The sequence below is a fragment of the Sorex araneus genome, chromosome X (assembly GCF_027595985.1).
Source record: "Sorex araneus isolate mSorAra2 chromosome X, mSorAra2.pri, whole genome shotgun sequence".
Lineage (NCBI taxonomy): Eukaryota > Metazoa > Chordata > Mammalia > Eulipotyphla > Soricidae > Sorex > Sorex araneus.
Window position 1 is genome coordinate 21930286 of NC_073313.1, and position 16426 is coordinate 21946711.

The 16426-nt window shown below is 43.5% G+C and overlaps 1 protein-coding gene across 2 annotated transcripts in view; it reads left to right on the forward strand.

The window, feature by feature from the left end:
* The window catches only part of PHEX (phosphate regulating endopeptidase X-linked), a 256340-nt gene that overhangs the window by 36526 nt on the left and 203388 nt on the right, over positions 1-16426 (forward strand). For both annotated transcript variants that reach the window (XM_004612239.3, XM_012933584.2), the window contains exons 4-5: positions 5034-5120; positions 6853-7079. In XM_004612239.3, the coding sequence (XP_004612296.1) occupies positions 5034-5120; positions 6853-7079 (314 nt within the window). The remainder of the gene's footprint in view (positions 1-5033; positions 5121-6852; positions 7080-16426) is intronic.

Below are 16426 nucleotides of genomic sequence, written 5' to 3' on the forward strand. Positions count from 1 at the left end.
TTAGATTTAAATGGGACATAATTAGGATTGTTTAGGAAAACAGTATAGTAGCTTCTCGTCCTTGGGCATGAAGGCAAAGGCAAAACAAACAAAAGGCAAAGATTTCCTTTTATTTGTTTTTGATTGGGCCACATCTGGGAGTGCTTAGGGTTTACTCCTGGCTCTGAGCTCAGGGATTATTCTTATCCAGGCTGGTGTGTGTGTGTGTGGGTGGGGGAACCAATGGATGCCCAGGGCTGAACCCTTGGCCTTATGCAAAGCAAGAACCTACCTGCTGTACTATGTCTCTGGCTCCAAGATTTCTTTGTTCTTTTTTTGCTTTTTGGGTCACACCCGGTGGTGCACAGGGGTTTCTCCTGGCTTTGCACTCAGGAATTACTCCTGGCAGTGCTCAAGGGACCATATTGGATGCTGGAGCCTGAACTCTGGTTGGCCGCATGCAAGGCAAATGCCCTACCCGCTGCACTATCGCTCTAGCCCCAAGATTTCTTAAATAGGATAAAAAATATGCTAACCATGAGTGGAAAAGAATGGGTAAATTGAAAAATACTAAAATGAAACCTATTAGTATTTTATGTAATATATTAAAATCTCCGAAGGAAATAAAGTCTGGAGCAGGAGAAACTTCTATTTTTTGGATGGAAGGCTTTATTTCCTTAGTGAGGCTCAGGGACTACTCCTATCTCTATGCTCGTGGGTCACACCTGGGCATGCTCAGGGAACCATGTGGTACCAGGTATAGAACCCAGATCTCTTACATGCAGAGCATGCGCTCTGAGCTGTGGAGTTACTTCCCGTGTTCCGGAAGTTTTTGCAGTACAAATATACAGCAAAGGACTTAAGTGTAGAAAGCGTAAAGAACTTCTTCCACTCAGATTACCCAATAGAAATGGGGGGGGGTAGATTGAAGTAAATATTTCACAAACAAGGATGTTGGCTGCCTTGCTCAGAGGGACTGGAAGTGAGGATTGCCAAGGGTTGCCAAGGGCACCATGTTCTGATGGCAATGTGGGTTTCTAAAAGCCCTGCAGAATGTGACTGGTGTACTCTTCTACAGGCATGTGATATTTTTTATTGAAAAAGTTTATATTAAAAATGAAAATGCCCAGGGGCTGGAGCGATAGCACAGCAGGTAGGGCATTTGCCTTGCACGCGGCTGACTGGGGTTCGAATCCCAGCATCCCATATGGTCCCCTGAGCACCGCCAGGGGTGATTCCTGAATGCATGAGCCAGGAGTGACCCCTGTGCATCACCAGGTGTGACCCAAAAAGCAAAAAAAAAAAAAAAAGAAAGAAAATGCCCAATTCAGGATGAGGAATGTGAACAAAACAATTTTCTATGTTGCACTGCCTTTGACATGGAGCGTTGACACCTCCGTGGTTGGGGAAAGTGAGATTGTCCTGCACACACACTGGCCATGTCTTCGGTTAGTGCCAGGTCTTTGGCTTCCAAATCCTGTTGAGGGAGGAGGAAAAAAATCTTTCTGGAGTAAGTGCTGAAAAGGAGCTTGAGGATTTTACAATTTTGAACAGGCTGGCTCAGCTGGTAATGCTGTGTAAGCCACCATTGATTGATCACTGATCATGTTCCCAGGCATTGAAATAGGGACTTTCTGTTCATTAAAAGTCTGAGTGCAGGCCTAGGAGATGGCTCAAATCACTAGAACATATGCCTTGCATGCTATGGCCCCAAGTTGCATCCCTGGCACCACACGGCCTCTGATCACTGCTGGGTCTAGCCTGGGTGGACCTGAGCAGCACCACATATTTGGGTCCAGGCACCCAAGTCTTGGGCTTGCACTGCTGGACAAGAGTTACTGGGAGTGGCTCCTGGGTCCCTGAGCACTGCTGGGGATGTCTGCATGCCCCCAGGTTAGTCCACACTGCAGCCCTGGGATGTAGGACTGTTATCCAGTGAAGAAGGAAGCAACTGAGCCTTCGATTAAATAGCTAAAGTTCCAGCTACAAAGCGGCTGCAACTGAGCCCATGTTTGCGGTTGAAAGCCAATCCCCTTGACATCTTTTCCATCATCTTTTTCAAGGCTTTATTTGTGTGAGCATGAGAAAATAGCAACATATATAAAACTGCAATGTGGTGAGCAGAAGTGCCTTGAAACCAATTTTAAAGTCTGAGGTTTGTTGCACTGTAGACTTTTGTAAAGTGGGATTTTCTTTTTCTCTCCTAACCTGATTGTGAATAGCAGCATGTCGGGAGACCGTGGGCAGGCTGCGAAATCCTCCAATAAACAATGCAGAGGATAGGAATGCCCTTGCTGGGGTGACCCAGAAGCCCTTCTCAGCGCTTTAGGGACATTTTAATAACCTGAGTAATTGCCTTTGATAGGCAGGCTTTGTTTTATGCTCATTAATGACTCTCCAGGCTCGATTTCATTCCTCTTACCACTAATTCAAATACAGAGATAAATAAAATGGATGCTGCCAACTGATTGCCACATCGCTGTCTGCATACAAATGTTCTCCTGCTGGCTCGTACAAAGAGAAGGAGAAGGGAAAGACCGTGACAAGGAATTTGTGATAGCTGAATTCTGGTACAGAGAACCGATTTTCAGCAGACACAGATTATTGATATTTGTGTGCATGATTAAGGGCTGGAGGTTGCTGGGGAGGGAGAGATGATACGGGAGTTAAGGCTCATGCCTCACATCCGGCTAACTCTGATTTGAATCCCCGCAACCACATATGGTTCCCTGAGCACTGCCAGGGATTACTCCTGAGCACAGAGCCAGAATTAGCACCAGAGTATCAGCGAGTGTATGTCCCTTCACCCGCCCCCCCCAATGGCCTGTGGGTTGTCCTTTTCCATGTATGAATGTGCTCTATTTGTCATTGTATGATAGAGTACCTTGGATGCACATTCACATACAGAGTCAATACTTGGAATTCTTTTGTTCTCATGGCACCTTTGGGCCCTTACGTTTGCAGCCTGTGGAGCATCTATCCTCTGAAAATAACACCACACCCGAGTGACATTCAGGTGATTTACTTCCAGATCTTCCTCCCCAACCATCCAATGACTGTCAAAGGCAACGTGGTGGAAAGGCACATGGTGTGATTGAAATGAACCTGTATGTTATGCAGTGGGATTAAAGAACTTTCTATTCAAGGGCCGGGGAGATAACTCCCAGGCCGGAGCATGTGCCTTGTCTGCAGGAGGCTTGGGTTGAATCTCCATGCACTGAGCTGGGAGTGACCCTGAGCACCACCAGATCCCCCCCCCCACCGCAATCTCCCACAAAGAACTTTCTGCTCATTAAAAAAATTGCTGGGGCCAGAGCAGTAGTATAGCAGGTAGGCCTTGCATATGGCTGACCTGGGTTCAATCCCCAGTACCCCCATGCAGATCCCCCTCTCTCTGCTTCCCCAAGACCCCTAAAATAAGCCCTGAGTACAGCTGGGGATGGCCTCCAGATGGAAATATAAAAGCGTATATATCTCCTTTCTTTCTTTCTTTCTTTCTTTCTTTCTTTCTTTCTTTCTTTATTTCTTTCTTTCTTTCTTTCTTTCTTTCTTTCTTTCTTTCTTTCTTTCTTTCTTTCTTTCTTTCTTTCTTTCTTTCTTTCTTTCTTTCTTTCTTTTTGCTTTTTTGGGTCACACCCAGCGATGCACAGGGGTTACTCCTGGCTCTGCACTCAGGAATTACTCCTGACGGTGCTCAGGGGACCATATGGGATGCTGGGATTCGAACCCAGGTTGGCCGCGTGCAAGGCAAATGCCCTACCCTCTGTGCTATCGCTCCAGCCCCATATCTCCTTTCCGTATCCTCGTGGAGAGTTTTCTCACTTTCATTGCTATGTTAATGCAAAAATAATACCAAAAGAGTTGAAATAATTGAACACTTCCACATGATATCGGTTTATTTCTTTGAACCTATCTAGTTATACAGACTCTTGTGATGAACAGATGCTTATGAGAAATTGGGCAAGGGCTGTGGGCTGCATTTTTGGGAACTGCAAAGCTTCTAGTTTAGAAGTAGATTTCTCCTCTGGGACTATGTAATTATTAATTTGATCAACACTGCACATTGTCACTTGAAGTTATTCCGAGTACTGCCGAAGCATCTGTTGTATCATCATGTCATACCGGCTGCTAGGTTGTTTCAGAAATAAACCCCAAATGCCTTGACAATGGCAGTTTGACATAGCTTGGTGTAGGCAGTGCCATGGTGCCACAAAAGGATTCTTTGTCTTAGCTTCATGTTGGTAAATTGATACCAACTCTATCCAAGGGGTTCTTTGGGGGGGGGGGAAAGGGTTATTTTTACTGAGTTTTGGCTTTCTTCTTTCCATATTTAATGAAGTAGTGACCACATCCTTTTCCACAGTGCCCATTAAATGCTTTTATAAATAGAAAATAATTTTTCCAGGTGGGCTTGTGTCTATGTTGGCAACTGTTCTATATCCACGACCTCATTTACATGGACTTGGAATGTATAAATGGGCAAGTTTTCGGGAGATTTGGGTAGACTTTTCAATCTCACCTTTCCATTTCCTGTCCAAACAGCTTCTTCTATACCTGCAGCATGTTTATGCAACATTGAATAAAACTTCTAATGGGAAATTTCTTCCAGGTGACCTCCGCAAGAGGCCAGACTATGAAGAAATCTTAAGAAGCCCGACCCTGGTGAAATTGCCTCTGTTGAGAATATTACTCAGTGCAGAAACAAGGAACAGGATGCAGTTATTTTTGGTTCTTGAATAAATGAATTCTGTTTCTTTTTGTGTAGGTGGCAGAAAACATTAACCCCTGCAGCAGGTCCCATCACAGTTGGAAATTGAACTTTTGCTTTCTTTGAGTTAGGAGAACCTTAGAAGAAGAGAATGTTAAATTACTTTTATTTACCTCAAGCAACTTAGAATGGGCTCTGCCGTCTGCATATCTTTTGTAGATGTCTTTTCCAGGGTTGTCTGTCTTTACATTTAATTTTCTGGAGGCCAGGCCCATGATGATCAAATGACCTCTAGTGTGGCACACGTGTGGGTAGATACTAATGAACCTTTCCTCAACCTTCCTAGCACTTTTGGAGAAATCAATCAGCAGAAGGCGGGACACAGAAGCCATACAGAAAGCCAAAATACTCTATTCGTCTTGCATGAATGAGAGTGAGTAATAAACTATCACCTGATTCTTCAGAGTTATATTAATGTTTAAAGACATTCTTTGGTCAGGGACACACCCAGCTGTGCCCAGAGCTTACTCCTGGCTTTGTACTCAGGGACATTCCTGATGGGCTTGGGGGATCTTATGGGGTGCTGGGGGTTGAATGGAACCTAGCTGCCTGCAAGGCAAGCATCCTACCTGCTATACTGCTCTTAAATATATAATTTAAGAAAAAAGAGAGCTGCTAAGAATAATCTCTATGTTTAAAAGTATTGTTTAAGGAGAGGAACAGTATCCAATGTGTAGATTTTTTTTTTTTTTTTTTTTTTTTGCTTTTTGGGTCACAACCCAGCGATGCTCAGGGGTTACTCCTGGCTTTACACTCAGGAATTACTCCTGGCGGTGCTTGGGGGACCATATGGGATGCCGGGGATTGAACCCGGGTCGGCCGCGTGCAAAGCAAACGCCCTACCCGCTGTGCTATCGCTCCAGCCCCTCCAATGTGTAGATTTAACCGGCTCTGTTTTAATATTCTGCTGCTGGCTTGATGGAAACAATTTTATTTCTATTGGGGCCATAGAGCTAGTACAATGGATAGGGTGCTTACCTTATACACGGTTGACTCGGGTTTGATCCCTAGAATCCTATATGGTGCCGCCAGGAGTGATCCCCGAGTGCAGAGCCAGGAAGAACCCCTGAGCATCGCTATGTGTGGCCTCCTATGGCATGTATTCTTTGGGTTATGAGTTAGTATGATAAATTGGGGTGTGCTCCAAAGACTAGCTCACTGTAGGTATTCCAAAAACCAGAAGCCCAAGACCAGATATGGTCTGAGGACATTTGTGAATGTTATGTCCTGAGGAAACTACTGGTGTTTAAAAATCTCAGATTCCCAAGAGGATCAGACACGTCCTGCTCTTCTACCCACTTTGCAGGCATATTTCCTGGTGCTCTAGGCTTGTTTGAGAATTTTGAATACAACTGGACCTAAACAAGGATTTTTAAATTTATTTTTAATTTAAAAAACTTATTTTTTTTCTTTTTGAGTCACACCTGGTGATGCTCAGGGATTACTCCTGACTCTGCACTCAGGAATTACTCCTGGCGGTGCTTGGGGGCACCATCTGGGATGCCAGGGAGTGAACCTGGATCGGTCGCGTGCAAGGCAAATGTCCTACCTGCTGTACTATTGTTCTGGCCCCAAACGAGGCCTTATACAAAACCTGCTCTGCTTTCTCCAGGCCAGTGCCTTTGGGAGTGTTAACTGGTTTAGATTCTGGGCTTAGAACTTGGTGAGCTAGAATGGGGCAATAAAAGATGACAAAAGCGTCTGAAGCCTGAATTCCTCTTCAGTGGGGAGTGATTAGCTTTATTGCACAGTTTCCCTTAGTTAGGGTTGTTCCTTAGCCCAGCAGCATATTGTCAGCCTACCATCACTCATTGGCTGGGGTTGCTGGAATGAGCCTCCGTTTCTTTGTAGGCAATATCCTGCAGGTTCCCTAGTCAGCTCTCCTGCCAGGCAAGAGTGCCAGGTTTAGACAGTCACATTACAGCATGAGTCACAGGCAGTTATGTCTCTATAGTTATGACCAGCCCACCTCGCCTCTCCTGACAGCTGAAGTATTAAGCCAAGGCCTAGGAGAATGTTCTCTTAAGATAGAAGATGCGCTTGTGTTCTAGTTTGGCGATTCAGCTTGCAATTCTGACTTTGCCTTAATATGTGCTCCCTTCCAGAAGCGATTGAAAAAGCAGATGCAAAGCCATTGCTGCACATCCTACGACACTCGCCTTTCCGCTGGCCCGTTCTTGAATCTAATATCGGCCCTGAAGGGGTTTGGTCAGAGAGGAAGTTCAGCCTTCTGCAGACACTGGCGACATTCCGTGGTCAATACAGCAATTCTGTCTTCATCCGTTTGTATGTGTCCCCTGATGACAAGGCGTCCAATGAACACATCTTGAAGGTATGGTGAGGGCTTGTCAGTTCTGTTTGTTTGGCCTTCTGAGATGCCTTCCCCAGGGGAAGATCTTCACAGCCCCTTGGTGAAATGATAAGCTAAAATTCTCTTGAGCAGGAAGATCTAGAACACCCCTTTCCCCCTAAGCTTTGCTGATTGGAAATCACGAGTAAACCAGTCTGATAGCCTTTATAGGAAGTTTGGGAGTTTCAAGTCACCTATAATCTGGACTTAAGTATTTACTCTGAACTTATGTGAAGCTCCTGAACTCTGGTGTGGAGAGAGCTTGCTTTTTCTTTTTATGAAGGAATTATGAATTTTTTTGCTTTTTTTTGGGGTCACACCTGGCATGCATAGGGGTTACTCCTAGCTCACTCAGGAATTACTCCCTGGTGGTGCTCAGGGGACCTTATGAGATGCTGGGAATTGAACCTGGGTCGGCCATGTGCAAGGCAAATGCCCTACCCGCTGTGCTATCGCTCCAGCCCCGGAATTATGAATTTTATTTCATTGTTGATTTACAGTGCTGGATGTAGAACCTAGTTCCTCATACATGTGGAGCTCGTACTCTTACCACTGAGCTATGTCCCCAGCCCTGCCAAGGTTTTTGGGACTCTGTTCTTTCGCTTCCTGGTTACCTTGACAGAAGAAAGAACATGTGCTGTGATTCCTTGCTCTACTTTTACTAACACCTCACATACTGGCCTAAATCTTTCTGGTTGAATTTGATTTGAATATCTCCTCCCTTCATTTCAAAAGGTAAAACTTGTTCCAAGTGCTTCATTGCATTTTCAGATGGAAGAATAAGGATACTTTCCTTTAAGGAATGGGCTTGTAGATGGACCCTGAGATAGGTTTGGAAAATCAGTGGAATGTAAGAAAACTACCAACAATGAAAGAGCAATCAGTGGAAGAGCTTGACAAGTGTTTAAATGTCATTTTCAAATGGCTCATTTTAGCTTCCATTCTGTTTTTTGGTTTCTGGGCCACATCCAACAGTGCTCAGGGCTCATTCCTGGCTCTGCACTCCTGGGTCACTCCTGGAGGGGGTCAGAGGACCATATGAGGTTCTGGGGATCAAATCTGAGTTGGCTATGCATGGCAATTGCTCTACGTCCTGTTCTGTCTTTCCAGTTCCAACTACCACCAGCTGTGATTTGCTCATCTCTTTGTTTCATTTTATTTCATTTTCTTTTCCGGTTTGGGCTGGAGTGATAGTGCAGCGGGTAGGGCATTCACCTCGCATGCAGCCGACCCAGGGTCAGTTCTTCCGCCCCTCTCAAAGAGCCCGGCAAGCTACCGAGAGTATCTTGCCTGCATGGCAGAGCCTGGCATGCTACCTGTGGCATATTCGATATGCAAAAAACAGAAACAACAAGCCTCACAATGGTGATGTTATTTTTTGGTTCATTTGCTGCAGATCAGCTGTGTCCAGGGCTTGCTATTAATTGTGTTCAGGCTTTGTGCTCAGGGATCAGTCCTGGTGATGCTTGGGAACCATGTGTGGTACAACAGATAAAACTGGGTCAGCCACAGCAATACAAGTGCCTTAATCCCTGTGCTATCTCTTTGGCCCCCAAACCTCCAGTTAAGACAATTGCAGGCTCCGTAAAGAATCTCTAGTCAATGAAAGAATTCCCTTCAAGAGAACCAGAGATCTTGGTGATGGAGCAAACCACATGTTACTGAGATATGTTTTGATGCTAATGGGATGGAACATATTATGGAAGACTCAATGATAACAATGGGTCAGTGTACTATGTCTCATGTTAATCTATTGATTACTCAAAAAGAAGGTGAAAAGGGAAGTAAGAGGGGACAGGGGCCATAACTTTGGTTATACTGATGATATGGGAAAGAGGTATAGCTATATATCCAAGATACAAGCTTAACAACAATGAAAACATGAGATCTAAGTTGCAATCACTGAACTTTGTAATGTGTCTGTCAAGGTGACAGGTGAGGAGTGGGGTGACAGGTTTGAATGGAGTATGGGAACACTGGTGGAGGGAAGTTGACACTGGTGGTGAGATTGGTGTTGAAATATTATATGCCTAAAACCCAATTATCAATAACTTTGTTTTTAATGAAATAAAAAATATTTAAAAATAATAAAAAGAAAGCAAAGAGGGACTGGAGATATAGTACAGCATGTAGGGCACTTGACTTGCATGTGGCCAACTTGGGTTTAACTGCTGGCACCGACAATTATGAGTGGGTGCTACCCATACCCAAATGCTACCCCATACCCTTCCAAGGATGATCCCTGAGCACAGGGCCAGGAGTTAGTGTGGCGGCCCCAAACCAAAATCTGAGCACAACTAGGTATGGCCCCAAATAAAAAACAAACAAAAAAAGGGGCTGGAGTACTAGTACAGTGAGTAGGTTGTTTACCTTGCATGTGGCTGATCCAGGTTTGGCCGACCCGGGTTTGATTCCCAGCATCCGTTATGATTCCCTGAGCACCACCAGGAGTAGTTCCTGAGTACATGAGCCAGGAGTAACCCCTGTGCATCGCCGGGTGTGACCCAAAAAGCAAAAAAATAAATTAAAAAAGGATACCCCCCATGCTTTAACATTTTAGAACAATTCAAGAACATCAGGATATACTTCCATACACCTTAAGTGGTGCTTTGAAGTAAGCTGAAATTTGAAGTAAGCTGAAGGTTGTCTTTCAAATTAAATTTGCTTATGCACTTGCCAGAAGATGCAGCTTAGGTGGTAGAGCATAGTCCAGTCCCCAGCCTCCTCCAAAACAAAATTTTAGTGCATGTACTCTATGAAGTGATAGAAAAATCTTGATTTTCTGTACACCATTGCAAATTATTTTTTAGCTACTTCTGGACCTAGTTCAATAGTTGAATTTATTTTAAAAAGTGTGTTTTTTTGGCTTTTTGGGTCACACCGGCGATGCACAGTGGTTACTCCTGGCTCATGCACTCAGGAATTACTCCTGGTGGTGCTCAGGGGACCATATGGGATGCTGGGAATCGAACCCGGGTTGGCCGCATGCAAGGCGAACGCCCTACCTGCTGTGCTATTGCTCCAGCCCCCTATAAAGCATTTTATTATGAAGAATGATACAGGCCAGAAACGGTATTACAATTACCATGTGCATCAATCCAGCTGAAGCAACCATCAAATTTATGCTATTCTTGTTTTCTCTAAAGCCCTTTTTGTGGGGAGATGGAGCATTTTAAAGCAAATCTGAAGTGTAATTTCATTACACTGTTATACATATTAGTACTATCTAATGGAAAGGACTATTATTACATATGAAAATATAATTCTATAATACCTATTTCCTAGTTAATTTCTATTTTTTATGATTATCTCTAAAATCTATTTCAAAAAAATTAAACAGTTGGTCCTTGATTTGATTTCCAAATGTCAATCACATGTTCATTGTTCTATTTTAATCTACAGCATTCTGGATTTGACTAACTCCCTGTAGCCTAGGATCATAGTTTTTAAATGTAGAAAAAATAGAATTTTACTATTATTAAAGCTATCAATGAAATAATAAATTTATTCTAACAAAGTCCAGTCCATTTTTGTTACTGTTTTTGGCATATTGAATACGCCATGAGTAACTTGCCAGGCTCTGCCATGTGGGTGGCATATTGGTTTGTTCTTCGCTGGTTGGCACGGTTGCCACCCTCTTGAGAGCTGTTACCCACTGGATTGATTCCATGGGACGTCAAAAGAACACCTGGCTGCCCACCTATGAGATGGTCAGACTTCTTCATCAAGACCCTGAAGGAACAGTTTGAGGCTCTTCATGTTCCTGGAGTGAGCAGACGCTATTGAGCTACACTAGCACACGAAAGGGATGAGTGGAGATGTTACTGCCACCTGCTTGAGCAAATCAATGAGTAACGGCTTGACAAGTGACAAGTGACATGCCAACAAAGTATACTAGAAGGCCATGTTGATAGTACAATGGGTAGGGGGCTTTGCCTTGCATGAGTCCTATCCAGATTCAATTCCTGGCCCCCCATATGGTCCCTTGAACCTGCTAGGAGTGATCCCTGAGTGCAGAGCCAGGAGTAAATCCTGAGTACCACCAGGTGTGTCCTTCTGCCAAAGTCTCAATGCTAAAGTTATGAGGCAAATGGTGATTGGGAATATTATGGTTGTGCGATCACATTGGTGTCACCTGAATCTAAATATTAATGGTAACATTGCTACAAGTGGATCTTGTGTGCCTCCTGATACCATGTAGTAGAAAGCATACATCATCACTAATGATGACTCATCAAACAAAACAAATAAAAGAGTCAAAATTATAAACTTGAACCTGGTCAAGCCTCTAGTTCTCATGTCACTTTTCAGGAAACATGAAGAAATAGAGAAACCTGGTCACCAGTTTGTTTCAACAGCTTGCCTTGCACAGTTAATATTCAATTACCAATCCTAGAAACCCTCAACTCCCACTAATAGAATCCATTCCAGATATAAGCAGCAACTCAGGCGTTTACTACTGATTTTCTTTGCCAATACTGCAGTCTCTTCCAAAGTGATGTGTTTGAGCATGACTGTGCATTAATTGAAGTGCAGCACATGTTTGCTTTACTTATGTCCCTATTTACACCATCTTACATAAGTTAATGTTCATGCACGAGGATTAGCAAAGCAACAGCACCTCTCTCCGAACAATAGAGCTAAAGTCCTCCTAATAATGACACAGTTATAAGAAGTGCAAGAATGTGTCTAGATGTGTGGTAGGAGAGGCTTTCTTGTAAGCTATCTAAAATTCAATTTGCTAACAAGAGTTCTTGTATTGGTGGCCTCCAATGTTGTATAACTTGTGAGTAGCTTTTATTAGTTTTTTAAAAAATTCAGTTCAGGAAAATAAGAAACAAAAGGAGCCCAAAACATGCAGAAGGAAGGAAATAATAAAACTTAGAACAGAAATAAATGAATTGGAATCCGAGAAAGAAATCCAAAAGATCAATGAAACCAAGAGCTTTGAAAAACTAAGCAAGATGGACAAACCATCAGCAAGATTCACAAAAAACGAGAGAGATAATGAACCATAATAAACCAAATAAGAAATGAAAAGGGGTATGTCACAACAGATACCAGAGAAATTGAATGGATCATCAGAGAATACTTCAAGAATCTTTATACCACAAAATAAGAGACCCTAGAAGAAGTTGATAAATTCTTGAACTCCTGTAACTTCCCAAAGCTGAACTGAAAAGATAGAGAACACTTGAACAGACATATCACTTTTGGAGAAATTGAAATGGTAATCAAAAGCCTACCCCAAAAACAAAAGCCCAGGTCTATATGGACTCCCTAGTGGGTTCTCTCAAACCTTTAAAAGAAACCTACTGCTAATACTTTGCAGGAAATCGAAGAAATAGAAATACTCTGTTTCTATTTTTTTCATAGTGTAAAAATAATTCACTATGACCAAGTGAGATTCATCTGGAGATGGAAAGATGGTTTAACATATAAAAGTCAATCAAAGTAATACAGCATATCAATAAAAGGAAAAGGAAAAAATATATGATCATATCAGTAGACACAGAGAAAGCATTTGACAGGATCCAGCATTCATTCATGATAAAAACTCTCAATAAAATGGGAATTAAAGGAACTTTCCTGAACAGAGTCACTTACCACAAAGCCATTTACCACAAGCCCACAGCAAACATTATGCTCAATGGGGAAAACCTAAAAGTCTTCCCTCTTTGGTCAGGCATAAGACAAGGTTGCCCACTCTTGACACTTCTATTCAATACTGTACTGGAAGTATTTGCCATAGCAATTAGGCAAGAAAAAGATATCAAGGGCATCCAGATAGGAGAGAATGAAGTCAAACACTATCTGCAGATGACATACTATATTTATAACATCCTAGAGACTCTATAAACAAGTTCCTATAAACAATATACTTGTGTAATAAAGTGGAAGACTACAAAATTAATGTGGAAAAGTCCATGGCTTTCCTATATGAAAATAATGAAGAATAGATTTTTTAAAAAGTCCCACTCAAAATTGTGCCTCAGAAAATTAAATAACTCAATCAGCTTAACTAAAGAGGTGAAAGACCTATACAAAGAAAACTACAAAACACTACTTCAGGAAATAAGAACATGAAGAAATGGAAACATCTCCTCTGCTTATAAATTGGGAGAATTAATATAATAAAAATGGGAACCCTTCCCAAAGCATTGTACCAATTCAAAGCAGTTCCTATAAGGATACCCATGACATTTTTCAAAGAAATAGATCAAATGCTCCTGAAATCCATATGGAAAAATAACACCCCCACACACACACATGCACACACACACAGAGCTAAAGCAATCCTGAGGAAAAAGATGATGGGAGGCATCACTTTTCCCAACTTAAAACTGAATTACAAAGTGGTAGGGATTAAAATAGCATGGTATTGAATAAAGATAGACCTCACATCAATGTAACAGATTTAAATTTCCTGAGACAGACCCTCAGGTATTTGATCAGTTAATCTTTGATAAAGGAGCAAAAAACATGAACTGGAGCAAGGGAAGCCTCTTCAATAAGTAGTGTTGGAAAAACTTGTAAGCCATATGCCAAAAAAAAGGAGCTCAGACCACTGTCCAGAGCATTGGCCACTCTCCGGAACTCATGGCTGCTTCTCTCAGAAGGGAGCATAAAATGAGGCCCCCATAACCATGCCACCGGACTCCGCACCAGGCTATTTTCACTCGGGGCACCCCAGAGGGTCGTTGGTGAGAGCCCTTTCTGTCCCAAGGGACCCAGCCCAGCAGCTGACCTCCACAACCCAACTGCCGCCGTGCTCCAGGCCACTTTCCACACGTTCAGGCCGAGCCTCATACATGAGTGAAGTCCTACAGAATCCAGGTAATGCGGAACTTTGTGACCTTGGACTCTGGGTTCAACGAGACCTGGGAAAAGAGATCCTCTGTCTGCTTCCCCCAGTCTCTGGTGGCCCAGGGGTCATGCCCATGAGCCACCTCCTGCCGGTACCAGATAATCTCCTCATCGGCCACCATCCAGAACTCACGGCTGCTTCTCCTGGAAGGGAGCATAAAATGAGGCCCCCATAACCATGCCACTGGACTCTGTGCCAGACGTTTTTCACTCGGCGTGCCCCAAAGCGGGCAGATGAGAGCCCTTTCCTGCCCTAAGGGACCCAGCCCTGGCACCTGACCTCCACAACCCAACTGCCCCATGCTCCAGGCTGCTTTCCACACACTTGGGCTGGGCCTCACGCATGAGTGAACATATTCCTAAACCACTTGGTCACAACACTCCCTACTCATTTTCCATAATTACCACACCATATTTGACTGGAGGCAAGATGGCACTGCCACTGCCGCCCGAACCCCTCACGCTCTCCTGAACCAAGCTCACCATCTCACCTTAGATAACTCATGGCTCAGCCCACCAGGCATTGAACTCTATGCGTGATTCCTGATGGACATCGCTGGCTTGTTTTGTAAGATTGGAACAGAATGGCATTGACGGCGCATAGAGAAACCACGGTGGTGGCCTCAGTGTCACCACCTGCCCTGGCCGGGCTGAGTCGCAGAGCTGTAGGACGTAGAGCCGTGATGGTGGTGCATGCAATGGCTCATCCACTATGGGGTGCTGTCAGCCAACCAATGGGCGACCTGGGACTCGGTGCAGGTGTTCGACCTGGCACAGATCCTCTGTGATAGGGTCCTGCTCTGCCAGCTGCTCAACAACCTCTGGGCGCACTCCATCAACCTCAAGGAGATCAACCTGAGGCTGCAGATGTCCCAGGTGCTGCCTAGAGACGCAGGCAAGTGTGTGTTGGTCAGTGTGCAGGTCGTTACAACATGCCAGTCGACCAAAAACTTACATTTGGTAGACTGGGAATACCTGAAAAGGTGATTGGAGGCCGCCCCAAAAGCCTCTGTCCCTCTCGGAGAGCCCAGCAAGCTACTGAGAGTATCCTGCCTGCATGACAGAGCATGGCAAGCTACCCGTGGCATACTCGATATGCCAAAAACAGTAACGACGATGGTCCTCATTCCCTTGGTCCTGAAAGAGCCCCCAGTGCGCCATCGGGCTACACTAGCATGCAACAGGGACAAATGGAGACATTACTGGCGCCTACTCCAGCAAATCGATGAACAACGAATGACAGTGATCAGTGATACAGAACTTTTTCTAACTTCACACACAAAAGTCAAATAAAAATGGATTAAAGACCTTAATTTAATTTAATTTAAGACTTGAATCCATAAGGCACATGAGAAAAACAGGCAGCTATCTCATTAACACTGAAGCTAAAGGTATATTCAAGGATTAAACACTACTGACAGTGCAAGTGGAAGCAAAGAAATAAGTGGGACTACATTAAATTATGAAGCTACTGCACCTCAATGATGACCAGGACACAAAGACAACCCACAGAATGGGAGAAATTTTTTGCCCAACACTCATCTAGTAAGGGACTACTATCAAAAATAATAAAGCACAGTAGAACTTTACAAGAAAAAAACATCTAACCCCATCAAAAATGGGGAGAAAATATAGACAGAAACTTCCTGAAAGAAGAAATACATATGGCCAAAAGGCACATGAAAAAATGCTTCACAACACTATCAGGAGATGCAAATCAAAACAATCATGAGATATTATTTCACACCAAAGAGACTGGCACACATCAAAAAGAATAAGGACAACCAGTGCTAGCATGAGTGTGGGGAGAAAGGGACTCTCATTCACTGCTGGTGGGAATGTCAACTGTTCCAGCCTTTGTGAAAAACAATATGGACATTCTTTAAAAGAAATCTAAGAATTGAGCTTCATTTTACCCAGCAGTATGGCTCCTGGGAATATACCCCAAGGATCCAAAAACAAAATGGAGAAAAGACTTTGGTACCCGCTATGTTCCTTCCAGCACTATTCACAATAGTCAAAATCTAGAAACGACCCAAATATCCAGGAATAGATGACTGGACAAAGAAACTACGGTACATACATGCTGTGGAATATTGTATATTGAGAAAACCATAAGATATGGTAAAGTCACAAAATTTGCTGCTACATGGAAGGAACTGGAGTGTACCATGCTGAGTGAAATTAGACAGAGGGAGAGAGACCAAACACATAAAGATCTCTCTCATATGTGGGACAGAAGGAAACATAATGGAGGAATAATGAATACCCAAAGGAATTTTGGAATTTTTCCATTGAAACCAAGAATAGAACTGATATTCAGTAGGAAACATGCCACTTAAGGGTGTTGAGGGAGAGGACAGGAAGGGGACAATATCTTTGGTGGACAATAGCTTTGGGAAGCTATGGTGGAGCTAAGTGTTCAACCGGGAGGAGTGGGTAAAGTGTTAGGTACAAAACTG